The 26,942-nt window shown below is 42.4% G+C and overlaps 1 protein-coding gene across 5 annotated transcripts in view; it reads right to left on the reverse strand.

Moving 5' to 3' along the window:
* Window positions 1–26,942, reverse strand: part of anks1b (ankyrin repeat and sterile alpha motif domain containing 1B) — a 591,188-nt gene that overhangs the window by 218,892 nt on the left and 345,354 nt on the right. For all 5 annotated transcript variants that reach the window (XM_078235473.1, XM_078235472.1, XM_078235471.1 and 2 more), the window contains 2 exons: window positions 23,466–23,631; window positions 1,509–1,642 (listed from right to left, as the gene is read on the reverse strand). In XM_078235473.1, coding sequence (XP_078091599.1) covers window positions 1,509–1,642; window positions 23,466–23,631 — 300 coding nt within the window. The remainder of the gene's footprint in view (window positions 1–1,508; window positions 1,643–23,465; window positions 23,632–26,942) is intronic.

Genomic DNA, 26,942 nt, shown 5'->3' on the forward strand with positions numbered 1-26,942 from the left:
GGCAAAAATTTAAACTAATATTTTCCTTTCCGTATCATATATACACATGGTGTGTCACATCAGGAAGTTAATTAATTACAGCATCGGACTGCTGTACTGAGAAATGGTGCTGCAAATGAGCCAGTGGTGCCTTTAGGACACTTCAAGCCTGTGTGTAATGCACAGACTGAACAAGGCGGAAAGGACCTGAACCCAGTGCAAATACAATTTTAGCAACAAATAGCAGAGAATCAATCTGTCATTTGCACTGTGCTATGCACTGAAAGTGACTGAAGTCATAAAAGAAATAAACTGTATCCTCCTTATTAAAACAAATCTTAGTAATTTCTGCTTCAAATATTTAGAAAATATCAACTAAATAAATCTAGGTGTCATGTTCCAGTATATTATAAACTTTCAGTGAATACTTCAAAATTCTGAGCACAAACTATTAAAATGTCCACTTCACATTATGTGATCTTTGGCATTTTGAGCTTCAGATGGTCCCACATCTCAAGCAAATCCTTAATTAAACATGGACATTCACAGCTGTCTGGGGAATTCACACTTCCCTTTGTTTAAGGATGGACCATTATGAAAAGAACCATAGCATTCCAGCAGGCCTATCTTTCTGTTTCACCATGGACATAATAAACATTGTAACTCAACGCATGTTAGGTGAATGTGAATGAATTCCATTCACCTTCCATTGTATCATGATGGTCCCTGACCCAAACTAAGTCGGGTGAATCCCTAGGTATCAAATAGTAATATAGAATGAATAATCTGTACACGACCACATTTGGGAAAAAAGGACTTTGAACTTGTACAAATCACATGCTGAGGAAACCATTTTGTTGTCTATTTTTAAAATGACAGCAAGAATCTGTTACACAGACAGAGTTCCATCAGAAAGCCATCAAACCAGCAAAACAGCCAATGTAAAAAAACAGCATTATTTGGAAGATTGGAAAATGATTGACCTGCCAATCTCCTCCAACTTTGAGTTCACCTGGGAACCAATTTCCTAGAAATCTGACCACAAGAAGGTTTGCAGCTTACTGAATATTCACTTAAACTGAAGCATCAACTCATCTAAGAAACAACAGGCCTGCCACAAAAGAGACTGAGACAATCAAATTTTAATTAAATTGTTTTATCTTCATTGGTATCTAATCCATGTGTGTGTGGGATCAAGTGTGCGAGTTGAGTGAGATGTTCTGTTTTAAACATTACTGTAAGTGTGTGATAATAAACAACTTCTACTTTAAAACTCACAAAGAGCTTGTCTCTTGGATTATTCAAATTATGACAATCACTCTGAGGGCAAGAAAACACATACCTTTTAAATACAAACATTCTTACTGTGGGCAATAAAAAAGAACACACAAATTTTGTCTATGAAACAGGAGTTTTATATTATCGGCTCTATATTAATCCATTGATTTATATTTGTGAAACATTAGACGATTATTTGCAATGTCTTTATTCAACAGAAACAATAAATAAATCATTCCAACACATCTTACCTGGGGTCGGATTACTTTCTCGATATTTTTCAGTGCTGTATCTGGGGATGGAGGTGAACAGTCCGGGGTGGGGCCTGTACTTTTTCCCTGGCGATTAGCCTCTGGCGCAGTAATGGTCACTTGTGGTGCAACCTCTGCAAAGAAATTAAGCTATTTAAATATATTTCAACCATATCCTCGTCACCTTTGATTACGTTTTCACGTGATTTTATTTTGTTAATAAACATTCTGCAAAAACACTGAGAAAATGATTCTTTGTCTACTGTTAGCTGTGCACTGGTTTTGCAAAATGACTCCTTTCCAGACTGGAAAAGCTCAAACATCATTCCTTACTTAATTTCTCTAACTTATGATTGAACACTCAGCTTCCATCTATGATCCCTTATTCATTTTAAACACTATCATGTTTCCCCCCTATGTTAAAGAAACATGCTTTTGATAAGGTCCCAAATACTCATTACATTCAAACTAGAAAATTAATGGAACATGTGCATTATAAAATAATAAACTGAAGGCAGAGCATTCCACATTAATTTTCCAGCACTAACATATTATACATGTCATTAATAATAAGAAGTCTCACAACACCAGGCTAAAGTCCAACAGGTTTATTTGGAATCATTTGGACTTTAACCTGGTGTTGTGAGACTTCTTACTGTGCCCACCACAGTCCAACGCCGGCATCTCCACATCATTAACGCTAATAAAAAGATACAAAGAGTACAAGGTATAACAGGGAAGACCATTCAGCCCATCCAGTTCATTTGATTGCGAGGCTTCTATGCAGGACAGCTCAGATTATTTTTGTCTGCCTCCTGTTCGCACTCCCTATTCTTTGGCAAAACAAGAATTTGTACATTCACATTTCGAATGCTTCAACCGAATCTATAGTCACCATGCCAAATAATGATCCAACATCTGTAATGCCCTGTATCAGATGCCAATCCAATTGCAGAGAATAAACACATTGTTTAACAGCACAGCAGGTTATAGGGATAGCTGTAAATAAGGATGACCAAACATTCAATGAGACATAATTCTCGGGTGACTGAGAGGAGGAGGCGGAATAGTGCTGACTATGGAGGGCAGCATTCCAAAGTTGATGAATGGAAAAGTGAGAATGGATTAATGTACTGGAGTGTTGTTTGGTTATGTGAAGGATCAGGGGCTCCTTATGAAGATGTATCTCTCAAATTGATTGGATAAAGTCTCCAATGGCCTTGATTGCACAAATTAATGGGAAGAACAGTCTTGGTGCCCATTTCCCGTAACTTGCTTTTGTAAATTCTTACAACTAAACTTCTAAATGTTATATCTGTCTATGTGCAGAAGCTTGCAGGCTATTGTCAGTAATGATCAGTAACCTCATCCGAACTTGCTTCAATCGGTTGACAGATAATTGAATCTTTCTGACATTAACACTTCCCACTGATCTCTTAGGGCAAAAGAACATCAGCGCATTTATACATCTCTAAGGGACCAGATAGAATTGAAACTGGTTGTCCAAAAGAAAAAAAACAGGAAGACTCGTATTCATGTGGCATCTTTCACAATCTTCTGATGTCCCAACACACTTTCTAGCTAGTTAAGTATTTATGAATTGTGGTCACGATTGTAATGTGAGGAAGTGAGGCAGACAATTTGGACAGAATTATCCAGCCCTTCCCACTGGCAAGATTTTCTGTGGTGGGTTCCCGGCAGAGGGACAGGCAAGCTATGCAAAATACCATAGACATCAGCGGGACTGGAATGGTGAGCCACCTCCACCGCGGGAAAATACGCCACAGGGGGCCAGAAAATGCCGCCCTTCGTGCATAACAAAAGTGCCAAGAACAGCAATGCGATCATGACCTGATAATGTACCCTGTTTGATTTTGGCTAAGGGTCAGATACTGTCTATGGGATTTTTTTTTGTCATACCCAGTAAGCACTAAAGCCTTGATTTTGTGCTGAAGTCTCCAGGATGGGGCTTGAACCACCCAATTTTTGCCCAAAGAGGAGATTGCTGTCAAACAGAGCTAAGAAATCAAATATATAAGTCTGGTGTAAAAAAGATAAAGAAAAATGCAAGCTGTCATTCTGGTACAAAGAAATAATTATAACATAATTATAAAATGCTCCCAGCGTTTTGCAACAAATTGAGAATGATACTGATTTCAACAATGCCCTTGCATCAGTGAAGCAGTCTTTGATGTTGTTGGTTACATTCAAAATACATGGCCTTTCTTTACCCACTATCTTCAATAGGTGAAGCATTACTTCAGATTACCGAGTAACAAGTGTGACATAAAAATTGCTACCACCCGTGAAAGTGCAAATCTGACCATTTCTGTGCGAGATCAACACCATTAATCACCATGGCGACAAGCATTTCTTTTATTGCCTGCTCCTGTCAAGACTCAATGCCCTCTTCTAATGCTCAAGAGAGTGTGCTTTACAGCTATCTCCATAAAAGCACGTCGAAATTCTCCCCTTCTCAAATGCAATTTTGCCTGTGTTCTACTGGATTAAAATACCGTTTGAGATTGTGAATTTCTATGTCAATAAAGAAAACCGGCTCAGAACATAAAATTGGAAAAGCAATCTGGGAAAGAAAAAGTGCCTACGGAATGATATACCAACACCTTCAACTCTTACTGAAAATCTATTCCAAAATGCATATTGTCGTCCCTCCCCCCCCCCTCCCCCCATTCTAGATGGAGGATAATTGGGTAAGTTTCCTGTCAAACGTGTCTGCACAAAACTGGGATTGAATTTACACTCAAAATTTGCATTACGTATCTATCCTGCACTCACTGCATTTTGCTGGAGCAATAATGCTACCGTGCCAGGTTGACTCTGCTGCATCTTTGGTCATGGGTGTCAAAACTCTTTGCTGTGCCTCACGGTTTGCTGTAGAGATTCCTTCTGATCCAGTTTGAGCAAATTTAAGTCCAGCTCCAGCACCAACTCTGTGGCTGATACAATGGTGTCAATATTCACAGTAATCTTGATTTACAGTAACAAACACTGGTAACAGTGGCTGGACTTTTGCCGTCCCACCCGCCATGGGAATCATAGAATCAAAGAATTCCTACAGTGCAGAAGGGGGCCATTCGGCCCATTGAGTCTGTACCAGTTGCAATCCCACACAGGCCCTATTTCCGTAACCCCACACATTTACCCTGCTAATCCCCCTCACAATTGGGTCAATTTAGCATGGCCAATCAACCTAACCTGCACATCTTTGGACGAGGGGTGGGCGAGAGGCGAACCATAGAAAGGTCCGTTGACATTGGGCAGGATTTTCCAGTTCTGGGGTGAGCGAGGCTGGAAAATTACCAAGAGAATGTTCACTTTACTGATTGCTGGGATGAAAGGGCTATCTTACGAGGTGAACGGGTTGGGCCTATATCCATTGGAGTTTAGAAGAATGAGAAGTGAGCTTACTGAAACATAAAGGATCCTGAAGTGTTTCAACAGAGTGAATGCCAAGAGGATGTTTCCTCTTGTCGGAGAGATGAGAACTAAGGGGTGGGGTTTAAAAATGAGGGATCGTTCTCAAAGGGGCCAGAGGTTTACTGCCTCGCCCGCCACAGGGATCGGAGTGGGCAAGGGACGAAACATGGAAAGGTCCCTTTACCTCAGGTGGGATTTTACGGATTCGGGATGAGCGAGGCCGTAACATCCCACCCAAGGTGTTTCTCAAAGTTTTCCCCAGACAGCGGTGGAGGTACGGTCATTGAGTTAAATAGATTCCTGACAAACAAGGATGTCAAAGGCTGTGGGGATCGACAGGAAAGTGCAGTTGAGGCTACAATAGGATCAGCCATGATTTTATCAAATGAAAGAGCAGGCTCAAGGGGCTGAATGGCCTACTCCTGTTCGTAATTCAAATGTTCATATGTGGGGATTTATATGCTTTTTAGGCGTTGTGACTTATGAGTTATTCCATAATTAATATAAAATGTTCACCATTGCAGCGGGGTTTTCCAATTGTTCTAAGTCTAACATCTTCCTTTATATATATATATTTCTTTTTTTTTATTCATTCAAGGGATAGTGACTTTGCTGGCTTGGCCAGCACTTATTACCCACCACTAATTGCCCTCAAGAAAGTGATGTTACTGACTAGACATTATTTAATGTCACATGAATCAAAACCCGTCTATTACTGTCACATCTATTTTCTACTCTTGCTCTCTACTTTTTTGTTGTGGCGGCCATATGTCTCTGAAATAAGCAAACAGAAATAGCATTATAAGATGAGTGTGTTAAAGCTTGGGAACATGCCGATGTTAAACATTTTGTCAGTGCCAGGCAAAAGATGATCAAACTTACTTAAAATATTTTGCAATACTCTACTGCGATACTGAGGTAACTTGTGGCTGAACACAAATTTGAGGTTTGTTTAATTAAAAGAAAAATTGCCATATTATTGTAAATATGTTGATTTGTTTTATCAAAGTTGATCCCGTTCCCAACAGTGCCACTTGAAATCAGTGATAACACGCCTTCACCAGCACATTCAAGACTTTTGTTTTGCAAGGAAGAACGAAGATTCCCAAATTAATTTTAAACAATTATGCGGTTGATTGAAACATAGAAACTAGAAGCAGGAGTAGGCCATTCGGTCCTTCAAGCCTGCTCTGCCATTCATTTTGTTCATGGCTGGTCATCAAATTCAATATCCTGATCCCCCCTTCCCCTCCATTTCCATTGTTTCCTTTAGCCCCAAGAGCTATATCTAATTCCTTCTTGAAATCACACAATGTTTTGGCCTCAACTACATTCTGTGGTTGTGAATTTCACACATTCACCACCCTCTGGGTGAAGAAATTTCTCCTCACCTCAGTCCTAAAAGGTTTACCCCTTATCCTCAAACTATGGCCTCTCGTTTTAGACTCCCCCCACCATCGAGAACATTCTTTCCGAATCCACCCTGTCTAATCTTGTTAGAATTTTATAAGTTTCCATGAGATCCCCTCTCACTCTTCTAAACTCCAAAGAATACAATCCTAACTGATTTAATCTCTCCTCATATGATAGATCTGCCAGTGTGGGAAATCAGCCTTTGCTGCATTTCCACTTATAGCAAGGACATCCTTCCTCAGATAAAGACATCAAAACTGCACACAGTACTCCAAGTGTGGCCTCACCAACACCTTTACAACTGCAGTAAAATATCCTTTTTCCTCTATTCAAATACTCTAGCTATGAAGGCCAACATACAATCCAACATACAATTTGCCTTCTTTACTGCCTGCTATACCTGCGCGCTTACTTTCAGTGACTGATGCACGAGGACACCAAGGTCTTGCTGAGTATCCACCTCTCTCAATTTACACTCGTTGAAATAATTGATTGGGTGGTTACATTCCTCCCAGACTGACCACAGCAGCTCTATGGAAATAATTTGCAGCTACAAGGTATAGACACATTATGATCAAATTGACTGGGTGAATGAGGCAAGTCCTCTGCCCTGCACTTGGGAACCAGCCTATGACCAAGCCTGCATTGTTAAATGGTACCACATTGAGCATTAACTATGACTTTCAAGGCTAAAAGTGATTTAAGAATTACCACCTATGGGAGGAAACAAAAGCACAGTTTAGAATCGGAATTGCTTTGTAGTTTAGCCGAATACAACCACTTAGTAAATTGTTACTTTTTTCCAATGTTATAATGGTTTTCAGTGGGACAGCGTGTAAGGCGCCATCAATTGTCAAATCGTACTTACTTTTTAATGCACCAGGCTAAAATTGCAAAAGCACTTTAGAGAAAACAGATACTTTTGCAAAAATGGGATTGCTTAACAAGAATGCAATTTCTAAAATACGATCATAGAATTGTAAAATGACACAGCACCATCTGTCATATTTAAGGTTATCAAAGATGTAGGGTTCAACAGCCTCAGCTCCTTCCCCACGTGTATGTAATCTTTTTCCCCTTCAAATATTTATTCAATTTTCTTTTGAACGCTATGATTGAACCTGTGCTCTTTCAAACATTACATTCCACATCAGAGCAAGTTGCGGCATAAATAAATTTATTTTCATGTTTCCTCCAGTCCTTTAGCCACTCATCTGATTCTGTGTCCTCTGGATACTGGTCCTACCACCAGTGGAAAGAGTTTCTCCTTTTCCCTTCCATCAAAAAAGCAATCATGATTTCATATCTATTAAATCTCCACTTATCCTTCTCTGCTCTAAGGAGTAAAAACCCCTCTCAAGATAAACAAAGTCCCTCATCTCTGATTATAAATGATCTTTTCTGGGCCACCACCAGGCCTGGTTCTTCTTTCAAAAATGTAGGCCCAGATTTGAGGCCCATGTTTTATAAAGCTAACGGAGGGGATTGTCTTTCTGGGGGTAGGCAGATACAGTGACAACAGATTTTCAGCCATTTTAGAGAAAATCATTCTTCATCTCTGTTCACATGATCACATAAAAACCAAAATTGATTAGTATTCTACTGGTAGGAAATACATTTGATCAAAATATCAACTTATCTACTTATAATTGGTGAATAACTAGTGGGAGTGAGGCATTTGGCCTATGCGCAATCTTGAAATGCGCAGACAACATGAAAGTTGGAAATGCAGCAAGCGGTAAGTACATTGGTAATTACCTGCAAAAGGATACCGTCATGGAATGGACAAACAGGTGGCAGATAAAATTCAATGCAGAAACTAATCAAGTGATACATTTTGATAGGAAGAATGAACAGAGTCAATACAAGCTAAATTGTACAATTTTAAGTGGAACGCAATAACAGAGGCCCCTCTGGCTATTTGTGTACACAATTTAACTATGAGAGAATAGATTAGCAATAAATAATATATATTGGATTCTAGGCTTGATAAATAGACACAAAAAATACGAAAGCCAGGAAGGGCGGCACAGTGGCACTGTGGTTAGCACTGCTGCCTCACAGCTCCAGGGACCTGGGTTCGATTCCCCTTGGGTCACTAGCTGTGTGGACATTCCCCTCGTGTCTGTGTGGGTTTCCTATGGGTGCCCTGGTTTCCTCCCACAGTCCAAAGATGTGCAGGTTAGGTTGATGCTATATTGCCCCTTAGTGGGATGCATAGATTAGAGGATTCAGCGGGGTAAATATGTGGAGTTATGGGGATAGGGCCGGGGTGGGACTGTTGTCGGTGCAGAATTGATGGGCCGAATGGCCTCCTTCTGCACTGTAGGGTTTCAATGATTATGCTGAATCTATATAAAGTCAAATATAAAAACAGAAGGTGTTGGAAATTCTCAGCAGGTCTGGCGGCATTTGTGGAGAGAGAAACAGAATTAACATTTCGAGTTAAATATAACTTTTTCACAATTATATAAAGTGTAATTGGCCAGCTGATGTTAAGGCTGGGATTATGCGTAGCCATTCACACAGCAGGCAATGGCGATGGCAGTGGAATTTCTCTGCCTCCCTGCTAGTGACAGAACAGGATTCCTGACATTCAATGTCAAGAACCCCATTAGAATAAATGTAAATCTAATCAATTGAGCCTCTATGCTTCACCCCACTCCATTACACCATCCATTCATACCAGCCAGGAGCGAGGTTGGAGAATTCAGGCCCTAGTCTTTGGAAAGCTATTTTGGGACCTACCCCTTGCCATTCTTTTTCTACGTTGCGTGCAATACGGTGATGCAAGCTGTCACTGAGGCCAGCGGCTTTAACGCTGCTTTTCCCACCTGCTCATTACGCTGCATAAAAATGGAAAGATTCCACCCTAAGTGTTCAACACCGTGCAACACACCATAGGGAGGACAAGGAGGGGTTGGAGACTGCATAGGAAATATTTACTGGAATTGTTCCTGGGATGAGGGATTTTTGTTACGTGAATAAATATCAATATTCGCAACAACTAAGGTGTGAAGCACAATAAAGAGCTGATTCATAAAATAAATAGAACCTGGAAGAGAGTGGACAGCATAACAACTGATGTCCAACAAATTAAATAATGAGCTTAATTGAAGATTTACTGTGCAAGATCTAAACTTGCCCAAAGAAGGGAGAAAACTGGAGCGCAGATGCTGGTCCATCTGTTTCATTTTGACAGAACAAAATCTTGACTCCACTGGTTTTAAATTTTGTTTCTTTTCAACATATTTACCTCTAATAATTCACATATTACAACCTCCCATCTATCCCAGTGTCAGCCATGACTGTGTGGGCTGCAGTCTCACCACTGAATCAGAAGCTCATAGATTGGAATTCCATCAATAGACTTGCCCACCACAATCTAGACTGACATTCCGGCGCAGTATTAATGGAGCACTGCACAGTTGGAGGTGCTGCTCTTTTGGATGAGATGTTAAACCAAGGCCCTCTTTGCCTTCCCAGGTGGTCATAAAAGATCTCATGGCAATATTCAAAAAGAGCGGGGAGGGGGAGATAATTTCTGGTGCTCTAGACAATATTCATCCCTCAATCAATATCACAAAAAAAAATCAGGTGATTATCAACTTGCTGTTGTGGGAGCTTTGTGTGTGCGCAAGTGACTGCATTATAACGTAGGACTGTGTTTCCCATGTTACAACTGCGACTCCATTTCTAATGTACTTCACTAGCTGTAAAAACGCTTTGGAATATCCTGCGGTTGTGAAAGGTTCTCTAAAATTGCTTTCTTTATTTTATCGAATCATAGAATCTCTATGGTGCAGAAGGAGGCCAATCTGCACCGACAACAATCCCACCCAGGCCCTATCCCTGTAACTCCACATATTTACTCTGCTAATCCCCCTGACATTAATGGGTAATTTAGCATGACCAATCAACCTAACCTGCACATCTGTGGGAGGAAATCAGAGCACCCGGAGGAAACCCATGCAGACACGGGGAGAACGTGCAGACACGGGGAGAACGTGCAAACTCCACACAGACAATGATCCAAGCCGGAAATCAAACCTGGGTCGCTGGCGCTGTGAGACAGCAGTGCTAACCACTGTACCACCCCAAGGGTAGCTGCACAAAATTCACCCCATCAATGTGCAAGTACATTTTCTCCTTTTTCACATTAGTAACACTTCCCATTGCCTGAACATTTGAATGAAATTATTTTCCTATTGGTACTTGTAATCAATTTTTGTGGATTATTATGGCTCCGACAATTAATGGTATTACAGATGTTACATTATAAATTCCGCATGCCTTGTCTGCACTTCCACCTCAGGTCGAGTTTTAATTGCTATACATTTTAATACAGTTGAACCTTTGATGTGTGGATCCCTGCTGTTTAACAAGCCCTGTGTACAATGAGAGGAGGGATGCTGCCAAAGGAAGTGGTGCTCCCTTTAAATTTGTAACGCAGTCAAAAATGCCGATAGTGCTGCAGGGACACACAATGTAAAATTGAGAAATAATTATGGCACAATCTTTTTATAGCAACGCAAGTGCTCTCTGAGCGTTTCCCTGAGGAAACGTCCATTCTATGGAGTGACAATCACATCAGAGTGCAGCCCATCTGTTTGCCACTTTTTTGGCTGGCAAAAAGAAAATAACAATAAATAGAAGACTTGCACGGGGGATTTGCTGGTGACAATATTTATCGAATAGACTGATCTTGAATAATGTAACAGCAGCGAGTTCAGATCAATTCATTGGTAAAATATCACGCCCAAAGGGATTCAGGCATGTTTCCTGTTCATCAAATGGATTTAAAGATTGTAATTGTAACAAATTTTCAAATGCAATTGAGATGCTGTTGGGAACGTCACATCACATTAGACAGCATGACCCTTCTTCACACGGTTTAAAACGTACACTCTGTTTAATTTTTCAGTGTCTCCAAATTGTGGGGACCTTGTTGATATTGATGAATCAGTGTCTCAACCCCAACTGTATTCATCCACTTATTTTGGGTGAGATCGACACATTTGCGTCCATTGAACTTTGGCTGGACTGTATCGTCTTGCTTTTCGAGTCAAAAAGTTGTGGATTCGGGTTCCAGTCCAGCACTTTAAGCACAAAAATCCACTGCGGTGTGGTACTGAGAGAGTGGACGGCACGGTGGCACAGTGGTTAACACTGCTGCCTCACAATTCCCGGCTTGGGACACTGCCTGTGCAAAGTCTGCATGTTCTCCCCGTGTCTGTGTGGGTTTCCTCCGGGTGCTCCGGTTTCCTCCCACAGTCCGAAAGACGTGTTGGTTAGGTGCATTGGCCATGCTAAATTCTCCCTCAGTGTAGCCAAACAGGCACCGGAGTGTGGCTTCAAGGGGATTTTCACAGTAACTTCGTTGCAGTGTTAATGTAAGCCTACTCGTGACACTAATAAATAAACTTTAAATTAACAAAAAACTGTTCAAGATGCCGTCTTTTCAGATAAGACTTTGGACTGAGATCCCAGCTGCCTCTAAAAGGCAGCGGACGAGATTCAAGGCATTGTTTTGAGGAAGAGTAGGGGGAGCGATCCTCAGTGTCCTGACCAAAATCTATCCCTCAATCAACAGCACAAAAACTAATAATTTGGTCATGATCACTTTGCTCTTTGTGGGACCTTGCTGTGTACAAACTGACTGTTGTTTTTCCTACATTGCAACAATGATTACACAATAAAAATATAACACTGGCTGTAAACTGCTGAGACATCCGGTGAAAAGCACTATACGAATGTGTCTTTTTTATTTTATTTGTTTATATATAAATGCTGGAAATCAGTTAGCAGAACACTTGCCTCCAAGCCACACATTTTAGGATCAGTTTGTCAACATAATCCTTTAACCAACTACACTGAAAACCAAATATTATTCATTTACTGCTTAGAGGAGCTTGTTTTGCACAAATTAACTGTCATATCTGCTTATATAACGAAAGAGACTGCACTTCAAAAGTAATGTATTGGTTGCAAAGCACTCTGTAACATCCTGAGACATGAGAAAGTGCCCTATGACAGCAAGTTCAATTTTGCTGCTTAATATCTTCTGAGGCAAAAGACAAACCGCTGTTTGATGGCACGGTGACCCTTCTGCTGTGTGTTCAGAGAGCAATTGGACAAAGACGTCAATTTGGAACCTAGTTTAATATTGTGGAGAATATGAAAAATAATTTGATGGTGTAACAAATCTTATTTTATCACCTAACTAAGCACAATCTTGGCGTCAGAATATCAATGTAATTGACTTCAGTTTTGGAAGGCACTGACGCCAGGTTTGTCTCATCTACTTTTGGTGCTGTAACAGGAAATTGCAGTCAGTCATTTCCTGAAATGGATTGAAAGTGCCATGTCGGTGTAATATCTCTCCCAATTATTTCACTATTACATAAGTCAAAGTTATTTGACTACTAGACCCTATCACTGAAACTCCCCAGGATACATAATGATGGAGCGGAGCTCTATCTCCGTGCTCTGTATTCCTGATCCCAACTGCACAGCTCCGGGAAACAAAGCAGAGGTGGTTATGCTTCACCTCACAAAGTAGAAAAAAACATTCACAGAGATAAGTATGCTCTCTTTACTGGCATGTACGGGTGGCACAGTGCTTAGCACTGCTGCCTCACAGCGCCAGGGACCCGGATTCGATTCCCGGCTTGGGTCACTGTGTGTCTGGAGTCTGCACATTCTCCCCAAGTTGGCATGGGTTTCCTCCCACAGTCCGAAAGACTTGATGGTTAGGTGCATTGGCCATGCTAAATTCTCCCTCAGTGTACCCGAACAGGCGCCGGAGTGTGGCAACTGGGGGATTTTCGCAGTAATCTCATTGCAATGTTAATGTAAGCCTACTTGTGACACTGATAAATAAACTTTAATATTTAAAAAACTTTAAATAAAATTGGAAGGTAATTGGTAGAACCCTAAGGGTAGGTTACCCTTTCATATTCCTGTTTTACAAAAGAGATAAAGGTAGCCACCCTCCCTCACCCCACCAGCATGAGCCCCAGGTCAGAGTTAACCTCAGTAAAGATGCAGATGCCTGGCAGCAGGGTTGGGATGTGGGGTGGGGGGTGGGGGTGGGGGTGGTGTTGAAATTTAACCCATGATGCCACTTCAGCGGTTGCAGGAGACTTAATTTTGGGCAGATTGTGACGGTTCGTCCAACCGTGTTGAAACAATCAGATAAATTATGCATGCTCAAAACATGGTTAGAGAAGTACAAGTATCACAACATCATTGTTTGAGTTTATTTGTGTCGCAATTAGGCTTACATTAACACTGCAGTGAAGTTACTGTGAAAATCCCCTGGTTGCCACACTCTGGCACCTGCTCGGGAACACTGAGGGAGAATTTAGCATGGCCAATGCACCTAATCTGCATGTCTTTTGGACTGTGGGAGGGAACCGGAAGTAACCCATGCAAACACAGGGAGAATGTGCAGACTCCACACAGACAGTGACCCAAACTGGGGATTGAACCCGAGTCCCTGGTGCTGTGAGGGAGCAGTGCTAACCACTGTGCCGCCCTATAATAATTGCAAGAATAAACTGAGTGATGGGAGCAGAAAAAGAAATGAATAGAAATCATGACAATCGTAATGATTTACAAGTCCTTTGTAAAGATTCTTTCAGTAGAGCTCCTTGTGCCACATTAGAAATAGTACAGAATATAGTCCACGTAATCGCATTTTCATTAAAATGATTAAAATGTTAAGAATATAAATTCCTCCCAGAACACCAAAGGTAGGTTGAAGGAAATGCTGAGTATGCTTCAAACCTGCATATATTAATCAGCATCAATTAATAAAACAAAGTTAAAGAATAAGGGATTTGATTGTGTCATGGCACATTGTGGTTGGAGAGAATGAACCTGTTACTTTTTCAGCCTACATGCAATTTACAAGATGGCTAATCATAACCCATTAGTAGCAGTCAATCACCCTTACTGATAAATGGCCACTTACACAAATTACTTCTGCAGGGAAGCGAAGGATTACGGAATTTTTAATACCAGTTTTAGTGAAACTCAAAAGAAACACAGGATTATTCAAAAAGCAGGATTTGGTTAAAAGCATTAAAAGGGCAGAACACAGGAATGTTAACCCGACTGCTTAGTAGGCTGTCTGGGACAGTGTTCAGGGACAAGGTTGTAGAACATAGATACCAGCTAAACCTGGAGAGGCCACAGGGAACATTAGGAAACTGCTTTTTCGCCAGGCACAGAGGAAGAAGATACATAGAAACCTAGAAGATAGGAGCAGGAGGAGGCCATTTGGCCCTTCGAGCCTGCTCCACCAGTCATCACCATCATGGCTGATTGTCCAACTCAATAGCCTAATCCTGCTTTCTCCCTTTAACCTTTGATCCCATCCGCCCCAAGATGGAGAAGTTTGGTTCGCTAGCAGCCAGGGTTTTACAGAAGGTCCTATTTAACCCTCTTAAAGAAATTGGAAAGGCTGCAGTTGATGAGGAAAGAGTCCACCAATCAAGAAGAAAGAAGACACCAAAAACATATACGGGAATTTTACCGCCTCGCCTGAGAATGGAGAATGCTGTTCTACGAGCCTCGCCCGCCCCGATTCTGGGGCAGGCAAGGCTGTAAAATTTCGGCCATAGACTCAGTCTCGGATGTGACAGATGCTCTGCATTATAGCGATTCGTCTTTAAGATTGTATTACTGTTAACTGTCTATTAAATAGTTGGTAGAAGTAATAAAGTTTCACTGATTTTACAACACAGTTGATTTATATCTCTAACTGATCTTCCCTCTGAGTTAAACCCTGAATTCTCTGAATTAGAGTGTATCTAACAAAGTAGGCAAAACCATTGCTTGACTGATAGATTGGTAAACTGACCACCATCCATACAACAGCTGCTACACATTATAGGCAAGAGATGCAATGTTAGGAGAAAGGCCCTGATTCTAAATTTGGTACAATTTCCAATGGATGTGCCACAGAGCAAAATTCATGGCCAGTTCCAGAAATGATGTGGAGATGTCGGCGTTGGACTGGGGTAAACACAGTAAGAAGTCTCACAACACCAGGCTAAAGTCCAATAGGTTTATTTGGTAGTTTGCTACCAAATAAACCTGTTGGACTTTAACCTGGTGTTGTGAGACTTCTTACAGTTCCAGAAATACAGTCTGAGGTATTGTAACACCTTGGCCTCATTTAAATCCCACCAGGTGACTTCCTATCTGTTCTTGGTGGGAGTTGGTGGAAAACCGCCTTGCCCGCTGACAGAAGGTAAGTGAGAGGAACAGTTGCTGAGCTACCCAGTCAAGCTACCTCCAGGCCCTCTCCCCTCCCCACCCCACCCACAGAGCTCGGGGTTGAGGAAAGGGGAGCTCACAGCAGGGGAGGTCCAAGCTTCCCCCCTGGGCCTGAGAGGGGAAAAATTAAAAGGCTTCCTTCCTGTGCTTTTTCATACCTCGGGTGACTATCTGTGTGGAGTTTGCACATTCTCCTCCTGCCTGTGTGGGTTTCCTCTGGGTGCTCCAGTTTCCTCCCACAGTCCGAAGATGTGTGGGTTAGGTAGATTAGCCATGCTAAATTGCCCCTTAGTGTCCCGGGAAGCGTAGGTTAAAGGGAATAGCGGGTAAATATATGGGGTTATGAGGATAGGGGCTGGGTGGGATTGTTGTCGGTGCAGACTCGATGGGCCAAATGGCCTCCTTTTGCACTGGAAGGATTCTATGATTCCATAACAGCAGTTAGGCTAAACTTAAAAAGATCACTGATGCTCCAATGGGTACTTTTCAAGGTTAATTTTAATACTTTTACTGTACACAGAGAATTTATGATCCTGCTCACTCTCTGAGAACATTAAAGTGTCATTGTTTTATCTTGTACTGGGATTAACTGATCTGCTAGACCTGGCCTCTGTCTTTCCTTTCCCAATGAGCAAGAATTGGTGTAGGGGAGAAAAATAACTTCAAAATGGTCTGAAAATAAGGTGGTGTGTGCAAACATTGTGAGGATGCATTCTCCGTCTCTTTTATGGATCATGCAATTATCGAGGCTTGTTTTAGGCACGGTATCGTCTGGGATGGCCACCCACCATCAATTTGCTGATTCTCAGGAGTCTGTCACAGATTTATGGCTTTCTGTTTGGCCTTGTAAGCTAACTACTTATCGTAAAAGATTAATCGTCGTCTTTCTATTTACAAAATAAGTTTGTCCAGCACTGCAGAAACTGTGTATCTCCCAGTGGGAGCAGATGGCAATCGAGCAGATCAATTAATCCAGGGGCTAGATGATAATCTCACTTTATTGACTCAGGCATTGTGTTTTCCACTTCCCCAGTGTGAAACTTCTTGGCCTCCAATAATTCCCTCATTCTCGCATCACGACAAGTATCAGGATCACATTGTTGGTGGTGGCGTGCTCCAAAGAATAAATAATTTGTACCTCCACATATAACAAACCAAAATACTGCTGAAGCTATATTCAGAAAGTGACATTTGACGTGACTTGATTGTAATCTCTGATCAATAAATTTGATTAGCAGCATTTATTGAACCAGGAGCTTTTGAGTGCCCGTGTACTTAGCAGTTTTCAAATGCACACTTCTTTTTCAAAGTTTACAAAGCATATACAATATTCATTTTTTGTGGACTTGTATGATTAAATGTACACAGTGCTATGGAATAGTTACTATGGACGGAATTCTCCCATCCTGGGGCTAAGCCAGGTGAGGCAGGAACGCTGAGTGCTTCCCGCTACAGAGGTCATCAAATCTTCCAACCCCAACCTCATTAATAATGTGGGCCACATTCCACACTAACTGATTTTAATTTCTACTTTTGCACCATGTTCCATCGCAGGGCAAGTCTGATGGTGCACAGTCTGGTGTCCTATCTGGGCGCCATGTTGTAAAGGCAGCCAACATCACGAACCCACTTCTGAAGAAAGATGGTGGACTTCCTGAGAGTGAAGGTAGATCACCGGGAACATTCTGGGGCTGGAAGGTCCACCTGCAGATGCTTTGTCCACTCAGTGCTGTAGTGTTCTGGAGTCCAGGTCCATCCTGAGCTTCGGATTCAGTGCCAGGCATTGTTCAGGTGAGTCCCAACATCTGCACATCACTTCGTTCCAAACATGTTTCGCTCTGGTGTGTTTTCCTGCTGGGGCGAATAAAGGCTGGAATTTTACTGCCCTGCTCGCCATGGGAATTGGAGCAGGTGAGGGACAGACAATGGGCAGGTCCGTTGACCTTGGATGGGGTTTCACTGTTTTGGGACGAGCGAGGCTGCAAACTCCCGCCCAGCATGTGAGTGGTTCGGTCTTCACCTGCATCCCATAAGTGAGATGTAAATGAGGTTCACTCCGGCCTCCGATGGGTTTCCCGATCCACCCTGGCGGGCAAATTCATACTAGCGTAAAACCGATTTTTGAGCCTCTGCCAAATTCTCCCCCTCCACCCAACCCCACCATCTGCCACTGAACCCGTCGGTGGGGGAATGGGACAATTCTGCCCCACTTTATTTTATTTTCTGAACAAAATGGATATTGCAGTTTTTAGAGGCCTTTAAATGGTAGATTCTCTCAACATATGAACATAGTTGTGCTTTTAAGGTAAAAATGATAGCTTGTGCTAGCGACAATCATCAACATTTACTGGAGGAATTTGAGATCTGGATGGATGAGAATCACCAGAAATAATTTCATTTTAAATCTTGGGATAAAGCAGTTAAAGAGGTGCCTGCAGAAAAGCAGAAAAGCCATTCTTTTAAAGCTAGGATAATTAATGGAGAGTCTTTGTGTTCATTGTTAAAAGTCATGCTTTTTATTTCATTAAGACAGGAATAGGTTGGAGTTAAATGCAGGCTTCAATCTTGATTAGGATTAAAATAGGACTGTACAAAAGGCAGTTGACAAACTGAAATATTTCTGTATCCGGGGCCAAAATCCTGAAACTACCTTTCGAACGACACTGGGGACGTTCACCAGACGGACTACAGTGGTTCAAGAAGGTGGTTCATCACCACCAATTTCTTAAGGGCAATTAGGGATGAGCAGTGAATGGTGGTCTAGCCAGCGACACCCACATCGCATGAAACAATAATAAAAGTGAATTCCAAGTTTCCACAAAAGACATTTGATTTATTTCATGAAGCAATGAGAATTGATCTTCTACAAAGTTTCGGCACATACACAGTGGCGTAGTGGTAACATCACCAGACAGAGGCCCCGGTTCAAATCCCACCCTGGCAGCTAGTGGAAATTAAAATCAGTTAGTAAAATCAGGAATTAGAACTAGTTTTGGTAATAGTGACCATGAAGCACTTGTAAAAATACATCTGGTTCACTAGTATCCTTTAGGGAAGGAACTCTGCTGTCTTTATCTGGTCTAGCCTACATGTAACTCCAGATCCACAGCAATGTGGTTGACTCTGAAATAGCCTAGCAAGCCACTCAGTTGTACCAAAGCAGTTATAAAGCCTTAAAAAACGATTGAAACTGGACACACGCCCTGGCACAGACTGCGGCACTGGGAACGACAACAGCAAACCCAGACTTGTCATCCTTGCAAAGTCCTCCTTACTAACATCTGGGGGCTTGTGCCACAATTGTGAGAGCTGCCTCACAGACTAGTCAAGCAGCAGCCTGGCACAGTCACTCGCAAAGAATAACAAACAATGCAGCACAGGAACAGGCCTTTCGGCCCACCAAGCCTGCACCAATACACGGTTTCTATGCCTCTGTTCGCCTCCAGACATCCGCCACCCTCCATGCGAAAAACTTTCCCCGCATGTCTCCCCTACACTTACCACCTCTCACCTTAAACCTATGCCCTTTTGTAGTCGACCCTTGCCCTGGGAAAAAGCCTCTGACTATCCACCCTATTTATGCCTCTCATAATTTTGCAGACTTCTATCAGATTGCCCCTCAGCCTCCGTCTTTCCCGTAAAAACAGTCCGAGTTTATCCAACGTCTCCTCATACCTAAAATACTCCAAACCAGGCAATATCTTGGTGAACCCTTTTTGCACTCTCTCCAAAACATCCACGTCCTTCTAGTAGTGTGGGGACCAGAGCTGCACACAATATTCCAACTGCAGCCTCATTAAAGTTTCATATGACACCTTACAGTTAGTCTCCCAGACACCAGCGTAACCATTCCTGCCACTCACTGGCAGCTCAGGCCCACGAGAGGTGGTAATAAAGTGGAATACATTTGGGAGGGAGCTGCCTTGGGAGTTCTCTGGACCCCATGAAGTCTTGTGGCATCTGGTCAACCACGACAAGGAAACCTCCTGCTGATTACCACCTACTGTCCGCTGAGCTGGCCGAGCCCTAAAGGACACAGCTGCTAGACTGGGTCTGCAACATGTGTTGAGGGAATCAACAAGAGGGTAAAACCTACCTGACCACATCCTCAACAATCCACCTACTGTGCATCTGTCCACAACAGTACTGCTGGGAGTGCCCACCACACAATCCCAGCTTCACAATGAGGATACACGCCATCGTGTTGTGCAGCACTATCACTGTGCGAAACGATATAGATTTTTAAACAGATCTAGCAACTCAAACCTGGACATCCACGCAGTGCTGGGGCCACTACCAAAAGGAGAATTGTATTCAACCATTATCTGTAACCTCATGGCCTGGCATATTCCCCATTCTACCATTAGCACTAAGTCAAGAGATCAACCCTGGTTCAATGAAGAGGATGGTGGGGGCATGCCAGGAGCAACACCAGGCACACCAACCAAAGGAGGTGAGTTACATCACAGACAAACAGCGAAAGCAGTGTGTGATAGACAGAGCCATGAGATCCCACAACTAACGGATCAGATCTAAGCTCTGCTACTCTGCCACATCCAGCCATGAATGGTGGTGGGCAATTAAACAATTCACTGGAGGAGGAGACTCCACAAATATCCCCTTCCTCAATAATAGGGGAGTCCAGCATATCAGAGCAAAAGGCAAGGCTGAAGCATTCATAACAATCTTCAGCCAGAAGTGCTGATTGGCTGATCTATCTTGGTTTCCTCCGGAGGTCCCCAGCATCACAGATGCCAATCTTCAGCCAATTCCATTCATTCTGTGTGATATCAAGAAATGGCTGAAGACACATTGGATGCTGCAAAGTCAATGAGCCATGACAACATCCTGGTAATAGTACTGAAGACTTGTGCTGCAGAACTAGCCATGCCCCTAGTCAAGCTGTTCCAGTACTTGTATAAGTTTAAGTATCTCAGGTATATAAGTTTATAGGTAATTCAAATTGATGTGGTTGAACTGAAAGATAAGTGAAGTCCAAAAGTTGTAAATAGGTTAAGACATTTTATAATGTAATGACATTTTAACTTGTATAGATTTTAAACAATTTAATTGCCTTCCCCATGACTAAAAGTCATCACCTGGCTCAACATATTAATGCTTTACTATTCTTCAATATATCTGTCCAATTAAGAATAAATAACACGTTATCATAAAGTACACATCAAAACAATGTATAGTGATGAAAATGTTTGTGGATAAGTCTCAGTTCTGTAACTGTATATTAATAAACTGTGTCGAGCTAGAATTAACTCTGAATGTTTTGATGTTTAAATACATGTTGAGTGAGACATTGAATCTGGTTTCGCCCATTGTACAGGTAATGAAATGGTGTACAATTCTAGGGACCAACACCTCATGCTTAAAGGACACCTGAAACATATCCAACCTGATTTTGGCCTGTGCCCCACTTTTCAGGTGTCTGACCCCTGACATTTGTAAATGAGAGCCAAGAGCCTGATCTGGGCCCCCTCCGCCTAACTGGACATTAAACAGCAAAACAACCTTGATTCCTTTCAGATTCTTAAGCAGCTGATTGGCGACTGCCTCCAAAATGTACATTTGTTTAGGTAACAGGAAACATCATTCTGAAAATCCGGAGGGTATATTTGGAAAGCTTTATTGAAGCAAAGGTGATTTTTTAAAATATAAAAGCAGGCAGAGTGCCTGTTTGTAAATGTGACAAAAGGACAGTGGGCAGGATTTTCCATCTGCTGACAGCAACCCTTCCCCCCCACCGCCGCGGGTTCCCCAGCAGTGGACGGTGCGAACAATGGGAATCCCCGATGACAGTAGTGGGATCACGAGTAAAAGACAAAGAGAAGTAAAGGAACGGAGAGAGGAACAGCAAAAATTGGAAAGAGAGAAGCAGAAGAGAAATAACAGGGGAAAGGTAACACAAAGCTATGTAACGAATAGACTATATCATACTCTTTGATTTGTTGTGTGAAATAATGGATAAATCTCAATATCTCCTTTATTTTGTATCAAATATGTATGTAATTTCTGCACAAAAATAAGTTTATTGAAAGTTGACTGGTGGATTTCACCCAAAGCTCTACTGGGCTGAAGTTGTGATCTCATTCACATAAAGCACCTTGGCACTATGCATTGGAAGTCCTGAATTACCAGATGTGAAAATATAATTACACAGGCAATGGGAGTCATACACACATTATGTAGGATTAAGGTCCATACTTAATGCTAACTAGAGGTTTCCCCTTTCCAATTTATGGCAAGAATGATCATCAACTATTTGGAACAGGTGTTTCATGGGTGACCTTTTCCTCCCGCATGCCCCTATCCTACCAATATCACACGAGGCCATTCTGCCCACCATGTGTGCGTCATCCTCTCTGAATGAGCAATTTACCGAGTGCCATTCCCCTGTCTTTTGCTGTAACCCTGAACATTTTTTCTCTTCAGATCATAAACCAATTCCGTCTTGTATAGCTCAGTTGAATCTACCTCCACCACACACTTGGACAGTGTGTTCCAGATCTTAACCACACACTGTATGAAGACGTTTTTCCTCACATCTCAATTGTTTCTTTTGTCAATTACCTTAAATTTGTGCCCTCTTGATCACAACCCTCCCGCCGTTTCTCCCTATCAGTGGTTAAGCACTGCTGCCTTATACCACCAGGAACCCGGGTTCAATTCCTGGCTTGGATCATTATCTATGTAGAGTCAGCACGTTCTCCCCTGGTCTGCGTGGGTTTCTTCCGGGTGCTCCGGTTTCCTCCCACACTCCAAAGATGAGCAGGTTAGGTGGATTGGCCAGGATAAATTGCCCCTTGGAGTACATCCAAAGATGTTTAGGTTAAGGAGATTAGTGGGCGTACAGGGGCTGGGTAATATACTTCATCAGAGAGTTGGTGCAGACTCGATGGGCTAAATAGTCTCCTTCTGCACTCTGGGGATTCTATAATTCTAATATAAACTCCTTGCTCTTGTACTCTATTCCCCCATTAATAAAAGCCTAGGATACAGTTTGCTTTATTAACTGTGCTCTCAATCTGTTTTGTCACCTTCAATGACTGATACAAATGTACACCCAGGTCCTCTGCTCTTACATCCCTAAAGAAATGTACCCTTCTTTTAAAGTTGTGTTCTTCCTACCAAAAGGGATCACTTCACACTTTTACTAGGGCTATACTTTGTTCTTGGTACATTGCCTCTTTGGCTTCAAAGACCAATCAAAAGGGACCTCCATGCCTCAGACAGAGTTTCAGACAGAAATATAACTGTTGTCATCTGACATCATCGTCACAGTGGGTCTCCTGGCAAAGCATGCACTGAGCTCCAGAAATCTCTCAACGATACTGAACTGAGCTAACATTGCATTATCAGATGAGAGCAGCTCAGTGGGGCATAGTTTCAATGCTATGGTTAATGTAGCGATTCAGCAATACTGCCTCACTTGCCCCCTACATGTTTTTGATTTGATTTGATTTATTGTCACATGTGCCGGGATACAAAGAGTATTCTTTCTTGCACACTATACAGAAAACATACCGTTCATAGAGTACATAGGAGAGAAGGAAAGGAGAGAGTGCAGAATATAGAGTGATACATTAAAGATCAGAAGAGATTGCAATAGAACATTATTAAAGAGTTTAAAAGAATTAGAGTACAGTTTTGAAAGCATAGAACGTGAGGAAAAGATAGAATTAGAGGGCATGCTGGGGACAGCCCTCAAGAAGTCGCCTCACTCCAGTGCCATCTTGATTCCAATTTTCAATGATATCTGAAGCCAAGACCAGAAAGTGAAACCCAATGACACTCAAATTTCAATACCTGGTATTCCTGAAGACACTCTGGATATTTCCAATGAACGGGGTTTCTTGGTGACCGCTGTAGCCAGGAATTCATAAGGATTGTCCTCCTCTTCCGGAGGGAAGCTGTCCAGTGAGGGAGACAGCCTAATGTCCAGAGACTGGTCGTCTTTCCTCGTTTCCGATTCCTGCAATGTCACAAAAGACAACTTAAATACGTTTATCTGCTTATATTGTGCCATCACAAATTGACAATCTTTGCTCAGTCAAAGTGAATGTTTTGTATCCGTGGGGTATTTCAAAATAACGTGAAGACGGATTTATTTCTTTTTGATTTACTTAATGGAAGTCTTTATGTCACAGTTATTGCTGCTGTATCTTTGAAAACCACACAGATATTTGCCATTGTGCAGAATAACGCAATATTATTTGGGCAATGTCATGTCCATAAAGGTTTAAAAATAAGAATTTCCATACTCTTAAACAACCCAGATCCTAACCTTACTCTGGGCTGCATCACTAACTTTAGAAATGTACAGCCCACTCATTGCCTTGATTACTGACTGTTCCAAAGAAATGCAATGATATTACACCTGCTTTAGTCTGTAAGGGTAGCTGATGATCTTTAGTTGTTACCAAGTAATAATATATTCAATTTTATTTTTAACCTTTCTCCTTCTGTTGTGAAATCTGGCTTTGATAGCTGTTACATCACTCTGTAATAATAGTACAACTGGTCCATTTCCCTATGTGGGTCTATTCTAGAAAACCAGTCTATTTTCTTTCAATTCTTTAACAGGACATGGGCATCACTGGCTAGGCCAGCAAGCGTAGCATGGTGGCAGAGTGGTTAGCACTGCTGCCTCACAGTGCCAGGGACCTGGGTTCAATTATAGCCTTGAGTGACTGTCTGTGTGGAGTTTGCACATTCTCCCTGTGTCTGCATGGGTTTTCTCCAGGTGTTCTGGTTTCCTCCCATAGTCCAAAGATGTGCAGGTTAGGTGGATTGGCCATGCTAAGTTGTCCCGTAGCATCCCAAGTTGTGTAGGTTAGATGGTAAATGTGTGGGCTAACAAGGATAGGAGGGGGAGAGGACCTGGGTAAAGTTAAGTTTATTTATTAGTGTCACAAGTAGACTTACATTAACACTGCAATGAGGTTACTGTGAAAATCCCCTAGTCGCCACACTCCAACTTCTGTTAGGGTACACTGAGGGAGAATTTAGCATGGCCGCTGCACCTAACCTGAAAATCTTTGGATTGTGGGAGGAAACCGGAGCACCCTGAGGAAACCCACACAGACACGGGACGAATGTGCAAACTCCACACAGACAACCACCCAAAACCAAAATTGAACCCGGGTCCCTGGTGCTGTGAGGCAGCAGTGCTAATCACTATACCACCATGCCTTTCTACTAATTTGACAATAAAGGCCAGCATTCTTTTTGTGTTATCATTTGCTGCTGTGCAATGATTGGACAATGGCTCATGTTGAAATTACAGTGACTGCCAAATCTCTTCAATTTCACTTTAGCTGTTCCGACACCAGTCCTTTCCTATCATCCCATTCCTTTTCTTCTAATGTTTAAGGCCTGACTAGAGTGCACAAACTGAAACAAATTACAGAAACCACAAAGAGCAAAATATCAAGAGAAATCATCATTTGAAATCATATTCAGGAAAACAGTAGATTTTAAATATAAAAAATACATATTAGACACTGCATACGGTTTCAGATTTTGGTAGTTTCATTGACAGGTTGCAAGGATGTAATGAAATAACTAAGCCACAATTTGGATAATAACATGGCAGCAAAAGCAGCACTCCACTTTTCATAACAAGAACTTCAACAAAGCAGCATTATTGGTTTCGAACAAGGGTGTTCCGAGATCCAAAGTCAGCAGTATGGCAGCACGTGGGCTGAAAGTTCAAATTCATTGCACGATGGCATGTCAGAGAATTACCAGAGGCTGAGTGCTTAAGCACAGGGTGAAGAGAAGGAAAGGAAAACTCGCCAGTTGTCTCCAAGAATGCAAGAGCAGGACTGGAAGCAGATCACACGCCTTCTTTAGCAATACAGTTAATATGTTTAAAGTTTATTTATTAGTGTCACAAGTAGGCTTACATTAACACTGCAGTGAAGTTACTGTGAAAATCCCCTAGTCGTCACACTCCTGCGCCAGTTTGGGTACACCGAGGGAGAATTTAGCATGACCAATCCACCTAACCAGCATGTCTTTTGGACTGTGGGAGGAAACCGGAGCACCCGGAGGAAACCCACGCAGATACGGGGAGAATGTGCAGACTTCACACAGACAGTGAACCAAGCGGGAATTGAACCCGGATCCCTGGTGCCGTGAGGCAGCTGTGCTAACCAGTGCGCTATGGTGACTTGAGGAAAATGAGATGAGCTTTGACGAAAAAAAAATCTGAAAACTCACAAGCTTATAAACTCCCAAAACAAAGCAGCCATGGCTTTACTAATAGGCATGATGTGGAGATGCTGGCGTTGGACTGGGGTGAACACAGTAAGAAGTTTAACAACACCAGGTTAAAGTCCAACAGGTTTATTTGGTAGCACAAGCCACTAGCTTTCGGAGCGCTGCCCCTTCGTCAGATGGAGTGGAGATCACAGAGACACAAACTCAATTTACAGAATAATGATTGGAATGCAGTCTTTACAGATAATCAAGTCTTAAAGGTACAAACAATGTGAGTGGAGAGAGCATTAAGCACAGGTTAAAGAGATGTGTATTGTCTCCAGACAGGACAGCCAGTGAGATTCTGCAAGTCCAGGCAAGCTGTGGGGGTTACAGATAGTGTGACATGAACCCAAGATCCCGGTTGAGGCCATGCTCATGTGTGCGGAACTTGGCTATCAGTTTCTGCTCAGTGACTCTGCGCTGTCATGTGTCATGAAGGCCGCCTTGGAGAACGCTTACGCGAAGATCAGAGGCCAAATGCCCGTGACCGCTGAAGTGCTCCCCAACAGGAAGAGAACAGTCTTGCCTGGTGATTGTCGAGCGATGTTCATTCATCCGTTGTCGTAGCGTCTGCATGGTTTCCCCAATGTACCATGCCTCGGGACATCCTTTCCTGCAGCGTATCAGCGTATCAGGTTGAGAACACCATCCACCAGGTACATGGTATATACTCTTGCAACTCGGCCAATGTTGTCTACCTGATACGCTGCAGGAAAGGATGTCCCGAGGCATGGTACATTGGGGAAACCATGCAGACGCTACGACAACGGATGAATGAACACCGCTCGACAATCACCAGGCAAGACTGTTCTCTTCCTGTTGGGGAGCACTTCAGCGGGCATTCGGCCTCTGATCTTCACGTAAGCATTCTCCAAGGCGGCCTTCACGACACACAACAGCGCAGAGTCGCTGAGCAGAAACTGATAGCCAAGTTCCGCACGCATGAGGACGGCCTCAACCGGGATCTTAAGACCATAAGACCATAAGACATAGGAGCGGAAGTAAGGCCATTCGGCC

Source organism: Mustelus asterias, chromosome 19 (assembly GCF_964213995.1).
Source record: "Mustelus asterias chromosome 19, sMusAst1.hap1.1, whole genome shotgun sequence".
NCBI lineage: Eukaryota > Metazoa > Chordata > Chondrichthyes > Carcharhiniformes > Triakidae > Mustelus > Mustelus asterias.